The sequence below is a fragment of the Chenopodium album genome, chromosome 21 (assembly GCF_948465745.1).
Source record: "Chenopodium album chromosome 21, dcCheAlbu1.1, whole genome shotgun sequence".
NCBI classification, from domain to species: domain Eukaryota; kingdom Viridiplantae; phylum Streptophyta; class Magnoliopsida; order Caryophyllales; family Amaranthaceae; genus Chenopodium; species Chenopodium album.
Genome location: NC_137854.1, coordinates 16,592,090 through 16,608,978, shown reverse-complemented (window position 1 = coordinate 16,608,978; position 16,889 = coordinate 16,592,090). Strand labels below are relative to the sequence as shown.

The window sequence follows — 16,889 nt, the reverse complement described above, 5'->3', positions numbered from 1 at the left end:
GAGAAAATGAATCATTTTAACTCTTACCTTTTCATTTGTGTGGTTTATGAAAAAAAAATAATACTAAAAAAAAAACTCTTACCAACATGCTGAAAATCATGAACATACTGCATTTTCATTCTTGATTTTTTTTTTTTTTAAATTTTATTATTGTACATGACACGCTAGACTCATGCAAGATAGGTTGTGGGTCTTGCCTTGGCCAGATTTTTGCAATATATTATCACAAGACAAAGGCATGGCCAAATAAGTGACATTTGACGTAGGCACACAAGCACAACATGAGAACACGATCCATTGACGATGCACATATGAGCTTGGCACGAGGCTTAGCCTAGCCAACATCCATCTATAGTTAGAAAGGCAAACAATTTTAACTTCGTAATGTAAAGTCCTCGATCTTAAGGGGCTGGGATACAGAATAAGAATATGACAAATTGACAAGGCAATTTGAAGCACAAGGGATAGTTTGTGATGAGAGGGATAGATCCTATAATCTGACTGTCAAACAGGGAGTTTCCGCAGTCAAATTCCTGGGATCATACTCACTTGTACGAGTACAACAGTTGGCTGAAGCTGCATCTACAACGGAGCGCAGCCTAATCGGCTAATTCCTAAATCCTAACCTACCTACATTAACCTCAAAAAAAATAAAAATAAAAAAAATCCCAGAAAGCAATGCACGCACACAAGAGTACAACACTATTTTGAAAGAATGAATTACTCTTGATGATAACAAAAAAGCTTGTACAGAGCTCCAACACGCTTTGTACAATTTTACAATTGTCCAAATCGTATCATATACAATAAAATAATTAAAAAAAAAAATTAATTAAAAGAAAAGAATGGACAAAATTAGTGAATAAACAAATGGCAATATCATTTTGCAGCTTGTTAGATACAGCAGCTGCAACCGAGTGTATAGTCAACACCAGAGCAATTCCTTCAATGCAAAGATACTGTGGCGCCACTTCTACTTCCAGATCATGTACAAAAAGATGTGATGCCTTGCTCTGGTCAAATTATCAGACCACACCATCCAACCAAATCGTTGGAGTTCCAAAACTGAACTGTGTTACCCTTTTTTTTCCACAAAGGAAAAGGGAAAAGAATCAAATAATCAATGTAAATAAGATTTGGCAGTTAGCCACATCTGCAGAACCATTAACATGAAAGATTATCCATATGATTTTGATGGCAGGAGATCACGTTGCAGACGCTGATCTTGAATCTTCCGATTTACCGATTCGGCACATACAGTCTGGACATGGGAAGCTGTATATAGAGTCATTTGGCCTTTTGAGCTCAAAACCCTTGGAATCACTATGTGATCGCATGTTTAGCATATGCCTCTTGAATGTTTTCCATCTGATTATGCCAACCCAGTAAAAATGCACTTTAGTTGATATCAACATCATAACACGAATGAAGAACAGAAAAGAGGTAAAGCGTTACACTACAATCCACAACAAGCAAGCCCAAAGAGCCAATATAAATAATCATACAGACTACAAGCGTGTTCACCAACACTTCTAAGCATCACCATGCTGATACAGCTCACAGAATCCCCAGAGAGAGAGAGAGAGAGGAATCCCGTTCACAAATTTCTTCCAACAACATGCCAGGTTTAGAATTGTGAAAATATTATTCAAAGTTTGTTTTTATACCATTTTCAAGGAATAGGAATACAGGTGTACTTGTTCCCCAATACCCCTCCCTCTTGATCCACCACTAGTTTTAGCAAAATACTCAAATTGACCCTATGTTTTTACTATGAGTTAGAGAGTCATATACAAAAGAACCTTTAGGCAGTCTAGCATTGTCGAAAATATTCAAACCTTATCTTCTTCCATTCTTTCTCCTCCTCCCTTCTCCTTATCATTACCAGACTATTTAAACTCTCTTTCAACTTCTACTTTCTAAAAGTTTAATTTATATTTCCTTTTCTTTACATCTCTTTCTCTCTCATGATAGATTCTCCTCCTTTCTCTTTATCATTAATAAACTACTCTCTATCAACTTGTAAATATATATCTCCTCCTCTTCACATCTCTCAGTATATATACTCCTTATTCTTACATTCTTTCTCCTCCTTTCTCTATATCATTACTAGACTATTTAAAAATTATAGATCAACTTGTGCATTTAAAATACAAAATTGACGGTCTATATCAACTTGTGCATTTAAAATACAAAATTGACGGGAAGGTTCCAAGGGGAAGAGAAAAACCATTTTTACTTATAACGACTTCAGATTCCCTTTAGTGGTGAGTTTATTGGATAAGATTTTTTCCAATAATTCCAAGGTTACTTCAAGTATTTGCAAATTCACAGGGTCAGTTTAAATGTTACTCCAAGTCTCTAAAGCCTCAAGGTTACCATGGATAAATCACCTAACATTTATAAACCTGATGAGTCCAGTCAAATCCAAATTATGTGGATTTTTAAAGAATTTTTCTTTAGATGAAAACAGTTAATTTTATTCTTTTTTCCTAAAACTTAACAATCAACAACAAATCTAATAGCCAAGGATTCCAGGGAGAAAAAATATGTATTAAGATCTTTGAAAGACTTAATTTCAAACGCTTATATATATATATATATATTTTTTTTTTAAGGTTTCTACAAACTATGACCCTTATAAGTTGAACTAAAGGAGCAAAAATGCGCCCTAACTCCTAAGTCCTCTCCACTCCTCCTTGAGCGTCTAATTTCCTCCATCCTCTACCTCAACTGAATCACAAAATTGGAATGCCAAAGGACTAGGAGTAAAAAGGGGGAAATAGTCCCACTTTCCCTTTGAGTGAGTAAAGTAAAAAAAAAAAAAAAGTCAAGTACTTCCTCTGTTCTTTTTAGTTGCATCACTTTCCTAAAACAGAAGTTTCAAATTAGTTGCTTCACTTTCCTTTTTAGTTACTAGATTCTCTCTCTCTCTCCTATAGTCCTATCACATGCGTCCTTTTTTTTTTTTTTTTTTATTCTCTCTCATTTCAAAAAATTGCCTAGAAGTCTACAATTTGCAAAGTGATGCAACTAAAAAAAGCGGACGTATTTTACAGTTTACACGCATCATTTCTGATCTGTGTTTGTACTGGTTAGTTTAGATATACATAGAACATGCAATGCAAATCCAAAAGCATCTAAATTGGCCCAAAATCCTTAAAAGCTTCAAATAGGAAAACACACCAATCCACTCATAAGACATAAAGTAGCAGAACATAAAGACACCATAATCAATAGACTGATACATACCCAATACTAGGATTATCAAAAATTTGTGCCAACTTTCGCTTATCGGGCCGAATTGTCTTTGAATGCCCACCGTACAAGTATCTCCTATGCCCCATCAAAAAATGAGGGAAATTACCTCCTTGAGTGGTAACAAAAACTTCACTATGAAGGCAAACTGTATAGTCTATACCAGCCATCCTGGAAGAATAATTCTGGGGGAAGAAAAATAAAGGAGAGAAAACGGGAGGACTAAGAGTAAGAAATTTTACCAGAACAAAAAGCATAAAATGCCAGGGATGCAAATATCCAAACCTGATAAGGTGCCAACTCCTCTGGAGATGCAAGCATCTCTTTAGTTTGCAAAAGAGGAAACATTTCAAATAATGGGGCCATATTTCTTTCAGCGTCATATATCTTTCCTGAAGCCAAATATATAGATGTATTTCTATCAAAGCCCATACCACGAAGCATCAGACCAACCTGATTCAAAAGGCAAACATAAATGTCAACTTTACATTGCAACAAGTATCTTCGGAAAGACTTAAATATACGGAGTAATAAATGTCTTGAAATGTAAGTCACAGAAAAATTAAGGGAAAAAAATAGTCCTACGTAACACTTCAAGAGCAAATTTCTTGGAGCTCTAAAGACAAGATGTTCATGCACACATGACCAAGTGTTACATAAGAACGGGTGAGCTCCTCAAAAGTCCTACGACAATCATGGCTGCGCAGACGAAGAACAATTATACTAATACTCGTCATTTTCAAGGGTTAAAGCAACACATGAATAAAGCCCGCATTCAAATTCTTAGTTGAGTTGTTTACACAAGTAGTTTATACTTGTGCTAATACTTGAACTTTATCCAATTCTAATACTCATTCCAAGTTTGTATAGGAGAATATAAGGTAGAACTTCCCCAGATGAATATGACAAAGATTTTTTTTTTGGTGAATTTTAACAATGACAGAGTTTCCTACTTTTTGCATAAAGTGATTAATAAGGATTTCAAGTTAGCAAATTTAATTACTAATTGACCATGGTTTGTTTTTTAACGTACTTTGTATGGGGAGACCCTTTCCCCTACTTAATTTCTTTCCCTCACTTCCTGTCCTCTCTATTCCCACGGGATCCTTTTTGCTCCTCTTTCTCTATTCTTCCTCCCAAATCCACAATAATGGGTTCCTTTCACAAAAAAGGTGGCAATCCTCCACCACTACTTGCTACAGCTGATGAGGTGTCTTTGTTGTAACAGTGGTGGCAAAAGACAGGAGGATTCTGGTTGTTGGGAAGCAGATAGTGGCTGCAAATACAGGGTTTTTAGTGGGTGCATGGATTATTGAAGATAATCAACACTTGGAAAATTTAAAGGTTTATAGGAAATTTGGGAGGAATTCCTAGATAATTGAACGGAAGAAGAAGATGATGATTGAAATATTTGAAGGAAGAAGAAAGAAAGGAAAGGTAAGGAAGATATGAAACCAACCTTTGATTAATGCTTTGATCACAGTAGCAATGAAGCCTTGAATATAGAGGTACCATATGTAAATAGTAAAAATTAACAAATAAACCTTAAAAAATAAAAAACCCTTACTATTCTAATCATTTAATGAATATTACTTCATAGAATAATTAAGAATACAAGACTTGTTAGGTTTCCTGAAATAAATGGAAACCAAAAGTAAAATGCAAACACATAGGGCCACCAATGAGAACTTCCCAAAAATAAAAGAACAGTCCAGTTAAAATTCCTATTGCCTTTTCCAACTGCATGATTGTTTTCTACATAATTTTTCCACATCAGATGCTAAATGTCAGTGATAATAGCAGATAGGGCACCAGATCAGAGCTTCAGACAACAGTAGGTTAATGTTTAGCGTAAGGATCTACCAGAAACAGCCTCTCAGTGATAGCGAGGGCAAGGTCTGCATAAATTTGAATATCAGCCTCCTTTCACATGCACGAGCATTATGTGCGCACGGATATCTGTTATGGTAAGAAGTGCATAGTACAGACTCTACAGAGTATACATCACCCTAAAAAGATATTATGAAGAAACAACAAAACTCTTGCAAATTTTACCAAACATCTATAATTGCCAGCTTCTGCAACATAAATAAATCATCATGCTGCTGTTGAAATTCAGAATGGGATTCCATACACACACACACACACACACACACACACACACACACACACAAACAAACAAACAAACATGCAAAGAAACAAACAAAACCCTACATAGCTGTGAAACTAGATTGCTATAGAGAACAACAAAACAGAACAAGGTATTCACCAAACATTTTTGTCTAATTATGATAAGGTTTTATAGATCGTCAGGGTTCTAAAATGAGTTGTGTATAAAGTTTTTTTTAAAAAAAAAAAAAAAAGGTTCTTACTTCCAAAGGTGTAAGTGGACATTTTCCATTGATTCTGATGGCACCAGGACGAATGATCCTACCAGGCTTAGTAAATTTGCCTCTCCAACCTCTTTCTCTTGCTGCCTCCATATCAAATTTTTCTTGCCTACCACCATCAAATATACAACAAGAAAACGCAACCATATCCTGTAATAAAACCAGGAAAAGAAAAGAAATCAACTTCAGTGAATATCATAAAGTATGTCCCCTTTAGCAGCCAAAAGCAGCCAAAATGTGAACTCTAAAACAATATGGCAGCAAGATAACGCAATCTAACCTCTTCAAAGCGAAGATGCACAGATACGTATTTGCCACCGCTACTTGCACTACGCTCCCTCATTCTAGCAACCAGCGTTTCCCCCAAGGTTAAGATTGGGCTTGAGAACCTCAAAGCTTCATAATTTGCCAAGCACCTAAGCCGTTGAACAGCTGGAGGAGCGTCAAATGACAATCGATTTGCAAATGGAGAGATCCTTATAACCCTAAGTTGTAAATGACGGAACATTAATAAACAAAGGAAAACAACAAAGTGAAGACAACAGGTTCTCCACAAAAAGGAAGCACAGAAAAGTCCTTCGTGGGGGAAAGATAAATACTTCAAATAATTCAGACTTGAATTATTTTAGGGAAGGACTTGGGAAAAAAAATAATTGATAGTTGTAACTTTCATCTGTTTTCACCTCTGGCCTTATAAAAACTATTAAAAAAAAAAAAAAAGAAAAAAAAAAAAAAGGAGAGAGAGATAGAGAGAGAAGAAGCAGAAGACTTTCTCCCATGAAAAAAAAAATAGAGGAAATTAGACGGAAAAAAGATGATTAAGGAACATAAAACAAGGAAAACACGACAAACATATATAAATAGTCACAATTTCTACATTGGAGCATAGAGTAGAGCATATCAAGTCCTTCAAAAAATTTAATCCAAGTAAAATTACTAGCAAGAGCACAAGACTTCTGCAGAAGTAGGATAATTAAGATACTTGAATCACTTAAAATCAATAGTATCACCACTCAGAGTATGGGTGAGATGATTAGTAAAAAAAAGCAGATGAAGATAAAAAAATAAATAAATAAAAGCTTCCAACAGTGGATGCAGAAAATGTCACAACCTTTTAAGCAGTTGGATACAGAAAGCTGATTGGTAATGAATGGTCAGGATCTGGGTTATCTAATACTTCCCTACGCCCCCCCCCCCCCCCCCCCCCCCCGCCTCCCCGCACATATTTTGTATTGATACTTTCGTTCCAATACTCAATACAATTGCATAATCAGCGTATTCGCCGTATTATGATATCTGAAGGAAATAGGATTTAACAAGGGGTGGTGGAGAGTAAGCATAGATCAATAATTCAATATGGGTGGGGTTTGTTTATTTGACTGGGGGGAGGGGGTTCCTTCTTTTGCTTTCCAGATTCCATTAGTTTGTTTCGTTTATAGGGTTACCTAATACTCCCCTCCCCTTCTATGAACTCCTGATTTAGTCATCCATACCAATTCTCTCAAATTTTTTTGTATAAAAAAACCTTTATATTTATTAGGGTGTATCATTCATGTCGTATTATGACCCCAAAAAATCGTATTACAGAAAACCTCAAACGTATTACAATACTCCCACCTAGTGTATTGAGAATTCGTACTCGTTCTGCACATTGGGTCGTATTAAGTACAGTGCAAAACAATAGGAAGGATCTCCAAAGGGTAGTACGAATGTACAGTTTGTTTGACATTTCACAAACTTACTGCGGAAAAAGAATGAAATGGAACTGTGAACTTGAACAAGATCTCAACTGCTATAAAATGGCTCTCTCCATATGAGCTGTGAACTTTGTATTCTTATTACCATTCATTGAATATCATATGGAACTTTTAGGAAAATAGTAGCTACAGGGACTATGATACACAAATACGGGATCATTTTTTCAGATCTTATTAGGAGGATTTCTGGTAGTGTATCTCGTTAACTTAAATTGTTAAGAGTAGTCCAGACCATCATTGATCTGCTTGTTATAATCCCACCTATGGGTAATCTCAACATAACCCCAACTATGTATAGTACCAACCCCAAATAAAATAACTCAAAATTGAAAAACTAAAAAAAGCATGACAAGTTTAATTTGACTTTTATTTTTTTTTTCCTCCTTTCTCTCTCCTCTTTTTCCCTTAGCACTCCTTCACACCCACTCCAGCAACCCTAGAATCCTCTTCCAGGTTCTTATTTTCTCCCCTTACATCACTTTAAGAATTAAGACCTACAATTACATCAACTCTACCCTCATCATTAAGTAACGATTTAATCAGATAGATGACTAGAACACCTCCAATAGATATTGATCTATCAACGTCATTTGGACCAAACTTATGCTCCATCAATACATCAAAGCCCACTTTATCCTCGACCACATCAATTAGCCCATCAGCAAAGCAAGGAAATTACTATTAGGCATCAAAGAATAGTTCATCAGTTAAATGCTTCTATGGCATTCCATTAAAATTGTAGTTCCCAACTTAGTAGTTAGCATATTACAATGCAGCATAATCACAATGAATCAAGCCCAACTAAAAAACCTTTACAAGGCAGTTTTAACAAAAGAAGCATCTTGGTGGAATGACAATAGCCAATCACAATTTGACATGTGTAGGTCCATATAGTTCATTGGATTATTTCGGGAAGACACAAAACATAGTTAGGAACTTTTAGGTCACACAAGATTAGAATTATTAAGAGAAGACTGGTAAGTTGGGGACTTTTCTTATCAGGTTTTTGTATATTAATATACTAGAAAGACACCATAAGGGATATTAAACAAAAGATGCATGTCCTGAAGCTTCTATGAGACATTGTAGCTAAGAAACCAAACTACACATTTACATCTACTTTATTAACTAAAAATAAACACTTCTAGAGTTCTGGATCCCTTTACGTACTCCTCCTCTCATCCTCCCTTCTAGAAAAATGGAAGAGCAACGAAAAAGGAAACACATGTACCCACCAGTCCCAAGACCATAGCCTAGAGTAATGAAGTCAGCAGCAAAGGCCATGCCAACACAGCCCTTCATATATTAACATATTACAGTATTACTGATGAGAATTCCCACGTCGTTAGAAAAGAACGGGGGGAGGGGGGGGCGGCGATGAAGAAGGTTTTATTTCATCAATTAAATAAAAAGATAAGGAGTAGTACATAACCACTTAGATGATTAAAAATAGCCAGATATTAATGAAACAATAGCTTTTATTCAAACTTTAACACAGTTGGAAAACAGAACTTAGTTTATTTTATCTTTACAAAACTAGAAAAGAGAAGCAAAAATTGGGAAGCAGAACTTATATGGATTGAAAGAGGGAAAGGGTTTTTCACTCACTTCTCTTCCAGCAATTTTGGGTGGACATTGTCCTTGTAGTATTGAATAGTAGACCATGCTTTTATTCTGAAATTGTAAACATTGCTCATGTTGTGATCATAACGAGCCATCAGGTAATCAGGAATCATATTGACCACACGTACGTGATTTTGCAACATACTCATGAAATACTCTTCATCATATATGTCATTGAACTTGCTGCAGAGCATGAAGCAAAATTAGTTACAATATAATAATAGCTCAAAGTCAATTCGCAAGATTCCAAATGGTCAATTGAATGCTTCACCCATCAATAACTATATACTAATAGACACACCAGCAATGACACGTGTAATTTTCTGGTGTATCCTTAGTATAATTTTTTTAAAAGAAAAAATTCAAAAAAAAAAAAGAAAATATACGCAAAATATTTTCTTCCACAAAGTAGGAAAAAATCGTAAAATAAAATATTTACCAACTTAGACATCTAACCATCTCTTTATATAAATTCCTATATAGTACTTACTTTTTAATGTATAATTATTATTTATAGTAAAAAAATCTTGAATATATATCTTTTAATCTAATATAATTGGTGAATGAAAAATTATCAAATGTGAAATAAAAAATAAAAATAAATTAGCCATCAGGGTTCAAAATAGAAGAAAACTTGAATAAAAAATATCATACGTAGTCATGAAAGATAAAAAAAAAATAGGGTTTTTCTACACAGTAACCCTGTTTTTTTCACTTTTCTACGTTGTGCCCCAACATATATGACTTTCTACACTGTAACCCCAATATACTTTTTGTTTCCATACGGTAACCTTGCCGTTATCCTGCCGTTAAAAAATTCCGTTAGTGGGGCCCACTCTCCATTTATTAATATTATTTTTATCGAATTGGTATTCCGTCAAAGGTTTCGGGAGCTATTTTGGCCCTTAAGGGTCCAATTTGAGCTCAGATTTGGCAAAAAAATAACATAGATGCCTCGTTTTGCTTATTAAGAAATGTCTCGATTTACGTGTTGACATTTTAACTCACAAAATGAGACATTTACGTTATTTTTTTTGTCAAATCTGAGCTCAATTTGGATCCCTAAGGGACAAAATAGCCCCCGAAACCTTTGACGGAATACCAATTCAATAAAAATAATATTAATAAATGGAGAGTGGGCCCCACTAACGGAATTTTTTAACGGCAGGATAACGGCAAGGTTACCGTATGGAAACAAAAAGTATATTGGGGTTACAGTGTAGAAAGTCATATATGTTGGGGCACAACGTAGAAAAGTGAAAAAAACAAGGTTACTATGTAGAAAAACCCAAAAAAATATTTTAAGTTGCTTTATTTGTCATAACATAAGAAATAGATTTTGAACCAAATTATTTTTTATATTTAAATATACTTTTAAATTATACACCGTAACAAATAGTGAAAAACCGTGCATGGCACGGGATCTAACTTAGTTCTAACTTATTATCAGCACATAAATGGTGGTCAAACTCTACAAACTTTGACCATATTCTTTTACTCATGTAATGAAAAATAGCTTAACATGTGTGATCTTGTTAGATACGTTTCAAGGTGCATCTTGTAAACATCAAATTTACATAATTTTCTGAAAGTTCTTGACACTTTCTGTTTTCGTCCGTTTTTAAAAAGCTTGATAGTTTCACTTTATTCCTTTTTTTTAGCAAATTCCTTTTACTAGTCTACCCCTCACCCCACAATATTTACACTTTTCTACTCAGTATTCACTCTCTCTTAATTTATCCAATTTCTTTATCTTACACATACCCACCTTTCTACACACTCGCTTAGTTTATTCACATATTTCTTACATCCACTCATCACATCAACAAAGGTAGTGACATGTAATTAAAATTTTTTTTTGTTTTTGTTTTTTTTGGAAAGGGATGTAATTAAGATTAATGGTGAAAGGTTTGCATTGGTGACTATGAAAAGCAAATGTTGCATTAAAATGAATGGAAGTACCAAAAAGGAGTTTTATTACCACTTAAGTTTATTCACTGGAATTAGACTTAGGAGATCTTTTACATTTTACAGAAATGTAGATGCTGGACTTCGGAAAAGAATGTTTTAATTCTCTGGAACATAATGTCAATTGAAATTCTCTTCATTTTATGGAACAACTAAACTCTAAAAAATAGTACACTAAAACATGAATTACATTTAATCACAACAGTAAATTATCCACAACAAACCTAGGATCCCTCCAGATGCTGTGATAATGAAAATTTGGAATAACAAGTGTGGCATTGAGATAGCCTGCCACAGCAACTGCATTGCATATCTGGCAATCATGACAACCAAAGAACAAAACACAGATTAAACTCAACAGAAAACAATTTTGAAAATGAGATTTATTGTAGAGTGGATAATGAACTATCAATGCAATGAACAGACCGATGCTCTCTGCTGATTCAAGCCACCATTTGCCTCAACATAAATGTAACCATTCGAATCAGGCAAGCCTATTATGAATACACGTGCTTAGATTAGATATATTCAGAAATGAACAACAAATCATTCACAAGAACAGATACATCCTATTAAACTGCATCAGCCAAGCTAGAACAGTATTATAAACACAGAGGAATATAATTGATTGGCAAGCATCATAACAGGAGCATAAGGTAAAGATAACCTACAGGAAAAAAAAAAAAAAAAAAAAAAAAAAAAAAAAAAAAAAAGAGAGAGAAGAAGAAGCAAAGAAAGAATAAAAGCAAATCAAGTATCATTGTCTTAATTTGAATGTTTGTATTCTGGCTAGTTTTGTGTTGCCGGGCAGCTTCTTATGTATCAACTTGCGTCATAATTAATTTGATCTTAATCTTCCTACTCTAGTTCTAATAAGAGCTCTGTTGGACTCTCTCAACTAGCCACTTGCAATATTGACTTACTATAAGTTTTCCCATTGAAGGGTTCAGGAAAAACTAAAAAACAACCTATTTGCAACTGTAGGATAAAGGACATTAAATTGACTCACAGAGTCACTGTAGAAGCATAACAATATGCAAGGTAACAGATCTATCATATGAAAATCCTGACAGTGATCGACTAAAGATAACTCCAAAAAATTGGGCCTATTGCTGAAGTAAAGCCACAAAGGGCATTGGTCTCAGTAAGCTTTCATGTGTATGTTATGGTACTATGGACTATGGTAGAGAAAGCCTCCTTCCTTCATGAAGTACAAAACATTCAAATTTCAAAGCATCACTGACTCAAGCCAATAGGAATCTTCTAATTTTTGTCAGCCTGAAAAAGTGGAGTTTTGTAGCCATGCTCAGTTTCTGATTTCAATGCCTAATTCTTGTTTACCTTTCCTCCATAAATATCAATGTCTTATTGCATTATTAAAGAAGCTTTCAAGAACAATTTTTTTTCCCTTAACCCTTATTCACAGCACCAATGCCTACCCCTTTGGAACAGTAAATTGCTAATAACTCTAAAGTTCACAGCGCCTCATATGTCAGAAGCTTAGATAATTGTCGGCTAATCCTTAATGAAGTACAAAATTATTTATAAATGTTACCCCAATATTCATCTATTGATCTAATACTTTTACTATAGTCAATTATTTCTTAAATTCTCAGTAATTTAATTTCTATGTCATGTATAAAGAATTAGCCATTTCAATAGAACAGCAGCTGCTGACAATAACTCATAAACTAACTGAGAGCGAGCAAGATAATCTCAGATCACAATACATGCCAATATGCTAATAATTTTATACAGTCAGTGTCTTTCTCATTACTATGAAGCTGTTAGGAGCATAAGTACATATACGTCAAGCACAACATATTTTAACAAACAAAATCTAAGTTCAGCGACAGGTATTCTCATACCTCCTGGAGTAGACTTGTTAACACATGGTCTCCACTCACCACCCTTGTACGAATTTTTCCAAATAGTTGATATCTACAAGGAAACAAATACCTCAAGTCAACACTTAAACCCATATCTAATCCTATGACCTATTTAGCAACAAATAAAGACATATGACTACGAATGCAAATTAAACCACCTTCAGAGGTCAGGATGTTTGCAGTCTAATTAATAAGTTTTACAAAAATAAATAAACAAAAAAATAAATTATAAAGAACAACCATAGAAGAAAATTTTTCATCTAAATGAAAGTGCATAGAGAGCATTGCAACCAGGCTTGACATCATCAAAGACAAACCCAACAAAATCCCAAAGCATTGGTGTATTGTGTATAGTTATATTAGACTGAATATTCTGCCCCACAAGCAATCACCATGTACATCTACCCTTGAAGTGTTAATGTTCCTTTCCAACCAAAACAACTGAAGGTCTAACACGCTATCTTGTTAGCTAACCCTTATAACATTATATGCCAAAGTTTGAATCCCAAATCCAACTATGTTCTTCTCTACTTCATCCATAGGATAGCTATTAAACTTTCTTCAAGTCCATGGGGAATATAGAGATGCAATAAGCCTATGAAATTTGACAGCTAATCTTTATCAAATGTGATAATGATCACAAAAAACCACCAGATGACCATTTCGAAGATTCTCTACAAATTGGAGGACCTTTTCATTCAAAATATCATTAACGGTAGTATTCAATGGTGAGCAGTCTGCCTCCTTTCTATATGCTATTAATTCCTTCTTTTGAGAATCAACAACCTTCATTCATGCTCAGTTGGGATTACAACTTAACAAGGGGAAAAACATCTATTCCAAAGGATCTCTGCAAAATAGGAAGTGTAGACATAGACTGTAAAGCAACATATGTGAGCTATGGTGTAGAAAAAAGGGTCATGAATTTTAATCTTTTTTTCCACAATTCTGTTCATGGCACCATTAGAGAATGAATTCATTATCACAACCCATCGTGATTGAAATTGTTTCAGGTCATTTCCATCCAAGGTCAGGCAAAATTATGAAAAGTCAACTGGGAAGAAAGGCAACAAGGATAGAGAATTGTTTGTATTGTTATCGATTCCATAACACGAAATTCCTAGGGTTTTTGGAAAGAGAAGGAAACCACTCACTTGCAATGGTTCCTTAAATAGCGAAAATATCATCTTGCTTGTTGTCTATGCTTATTGTTAGAATCAAACAATCTATCAATGTCTTTGATGCATTCTAGGACTTTTCATTAAGTTCTCTAGGATTTAGATGCTATTGTTATTTCACTATCAATCCGGAGTTCAGTAGGAGAGCATCTATTAAACTTGAAGTTCACTTGTGTCGCTTCGTGCTCATAACTCGCAAGCCCTTTATAATCCCGGCTTGCGCCCTTCTTGCTAGATAGACAAGACTGCACCACATAGATCCGGTGTAAGATCATTCGAAATGGGCACTTATTATGCTTTGTTGCCAGTATGTATATATCGCTACTAGCTTTCACCAGCAACAATAAACCAAGGAATTTTATGACTTGAGACAAAATAAAATAATGCAGCTGGAACTTTCAAAGATGAAATAATTCTACATCAAACAGACAACCACAATAACAGCACACTGCTATTGCTAAACATGCACAACCAACAGGGTCTCAACTCCACTGAAAACTGTACCATCTCGAGCGGACACTCAACATCGGCGCATAGTAAATGGCAATGCAATTCTCAACAGAAACCACTAGGGTAATGTGCTTCACTAAATTGAGAGTAATGGTCCTAATTACCTTCAACTAGTTTCCAAATACACGCAGAACTAACATGTCCTAAAATCACATCTATCTCACCATAAGAAGCAAAAAATTGGGACCAAATCTTCCTCTCATTCTCAATTTCCCTAACTAATCACAAATCAGAGCTCAAATCATCAAAATAACAACCCACATTACAAAACCCATCCCCTCCAACCCCACAAAAATCCCAATCAAAACCCGAAAACCCGAATCGAAAAACAAATCAACCCCACATCAAAATCCCACAAACAAATCAATCCCAAACAAAATTCCCATCAAACAAAAACAAAAAAACCAATCAAAATCTCAAAACAACAACAAACTAACCGCATCAGCAGTAGAATTATCAGCATCCATCTCCGGCCGCAGCTTCGAATACAACTGAGGACTCCGATACACAGACCCAGGAGCAGGATGATGCGAAATGACAGGACCCACATCAAACGAAACAGTACCCATATAAAACAACATCCCAGAAATATAAATTAACGGCGCAAATAGAAAAATCCCTTGTCTCCTCAACAAAACTGATAATACCAAGTAAGCCAAACGATGCGCCATTGTTCTGGGTTGTGGAGGTCCAGGTCGACCTTGCTTAGACCTTCCATGGCGGTACCTCGGCGACCTTACTGACGGCGATTGCGGCGGAGATGGCGTCGTATGACCGCTGCTTGGTAGTCTGTTGTATGCTTGCATCTGTATCTGCATCTTCACAAACAACAGCAGTTTCTCTCTCTAGAAATTGATGATTCTCTCTCTAAAATGGGAGATTGTTCTTCAATGGAGTTGTGTGAAAGTGAGTGTAGTTGAGCTTAGCTGAGGTTGAGCTACATAATGGTGATGTAATGGGGGAATTTGAGTTGGGGTTTGAATGAATTTTGGTGATTTGATGTGATGCGCACGCTAAGAGGAGGAAGAGGGAGAAGGAAGAAATGAATTGTGTTTTTTTGTTTTGTGTTTTTTTTTTTTATTTTTTTTTTTTTTTTGGAATTTTTTATTTTTTAATTTTGATTTTTTAAGTGTATTTTTGGAAGAGAAGGAAGATAGTGGGGAAATTGGTGAGGAGGAGCACGTGCAACGGGGGGAATTTTAATTTTTTTTTTTAATATTTGTTTTGGTGGTGGACTGGTGGTGTATTATGAAAGTGATGTTCAGCTGTTGTCTGTCTGTACCAAGATGGTAATGTTTCATAGTGATCACCCTCTTGCAGCTTTTTAACTAACAGTCTAACACAATTAGTTTTTGGGCCGAATAATGTCCGGCTTATTACATGAGGTTGATCATTAATATACGTTGTAAACTTGTAATATACTACGTAGGACTTAATTTTTTTGTAATAAAATTGGTTGTTCATATTGTCATTTGCAAAAGGAAAATTTGTCAATTGCAGCTATTTAAATTTTGTATTTTGTAAATTGCACACATTTAAAAAAAATTGCAAATTGCGGCCTAAAGGTTTTTATAAATTGTAAATTGCAACCCAATTCAACTTATTCATCAGTTTGCGTGTTAAAAAATATTCGATTAAGGTTTTAGGGGTCATTTTAGTTCTTAAGGGACCGAATTGAGCTCAGAATTAGCAAAAAAATAATGTAAGTATTTCGTTTTGCGTAACAAAAATGTATCAATTTGTGGGCAACTATTTTTGCTGTAGAACGAATAACTTATATTACCTTTTTTTTCCAATTCCGAGCTCAGTTTGGATCCGTTAAGGCTAAAATGACCAATAAACCTTAATCGAACATTTTTCGACACCCAAACCGTTGAAAAAATTGAACAAGGTTGCAATCTACAATTTATAACAACTTTTAGGCTGCAATTTGCACTTTTTTAAAATGGCAAAATACTAACTTTAAATGGCTACAATTTGCAAATTTGCTAAATGCAAATGTTAGTTTTTTGTATTCAAAAGATTACATAAAAATCACATAGCTTGGTATAAGACACTTAGTTGTAGAATCGAGGTTACGTGATCAAATCTTTTGGAGATTTTTTTTTTAATTATAAGTGCATGACATACAATAAAAAAAAAAAAAACAAATGGAAAGGAGGGTCACGTGGCGTAATGACTAGTTGAGTGGGTGACATGACATAGTGAGGGGTGTCTATAAGACACATTGACGTTCATAGGAATGTCTATTACTGTTAGTACTAGTGAGTAGCCCGGGTGTTGCCCCGGGTTGCTACTTTTGTAATCGTGCAATTG

General features: G+C 34.9%; 1 protein-coding gene across 1 annotated transcript; it reads right to left on the bottom strand.

Moving 5' to 3' along the window:
• Positions 1 to 461: 461 nt before the first annotated feature.
• Positions 462 to 15,669, bottom strand: LOC145601364 (protein ESMERALDA 1-like). Its single transcript, XM_081657375.1, has 10 exons — positions 15,011 to 15,669; positions 12,865 to 12,937; positions 11,423 to 11,490; positions 11,221 to 11,309; positions 9,014 to 9,211; positions 5,929 to 6,133; positions 5,631 to 5,798; positions 3,544 to 3,711; positions 3,253 to 3,443; positions 462 to 1,368 (listed from the first exon to the last, which is right to left on the bottom strand). The coding sequence occupies exons 1-10, from the start codon at positions 15,389 to 15,391 to the stop codon at positions 1,206 to 1,208; spliced, it is 1,704 nt and encodes a 567-aa protein (XP_081513501.1). The 5' UTR covers positions 15,392 to 15,669; the 3' UTR covers positions 462 to 1,205.
• Positions 15,670 to 16,889: the final 1,220 nt, after the last annotated feature.

What these genes read in the sequence shown, in the direction of transcription:
- LOC145601364 (XM_081657375.1), bottom strand. Translation starts at nt 15,391, where the DNA reads ATGCAGATACAGATGCAAGCATACAACAGACTACCAAGCAGCGGTCAT. An exon ending in TGAATCAGCAGAGAGCATCG is followed by an intron (nt 11,310 to 11,422) that starts GTCTGTTCATTG and finishes CATGATTGCCAG; the next exon opens with ATATGCAATGCAGTTGCTGT. An exon ending in TTTGATAATCCTAGTATTGG is followed by an intron (nt 1,369 to 3,252) that starts GTATGTATCAGT and finishes TGGCATAATCAG; the next exon opens with ATGGAAAACATTCAAGAGGC.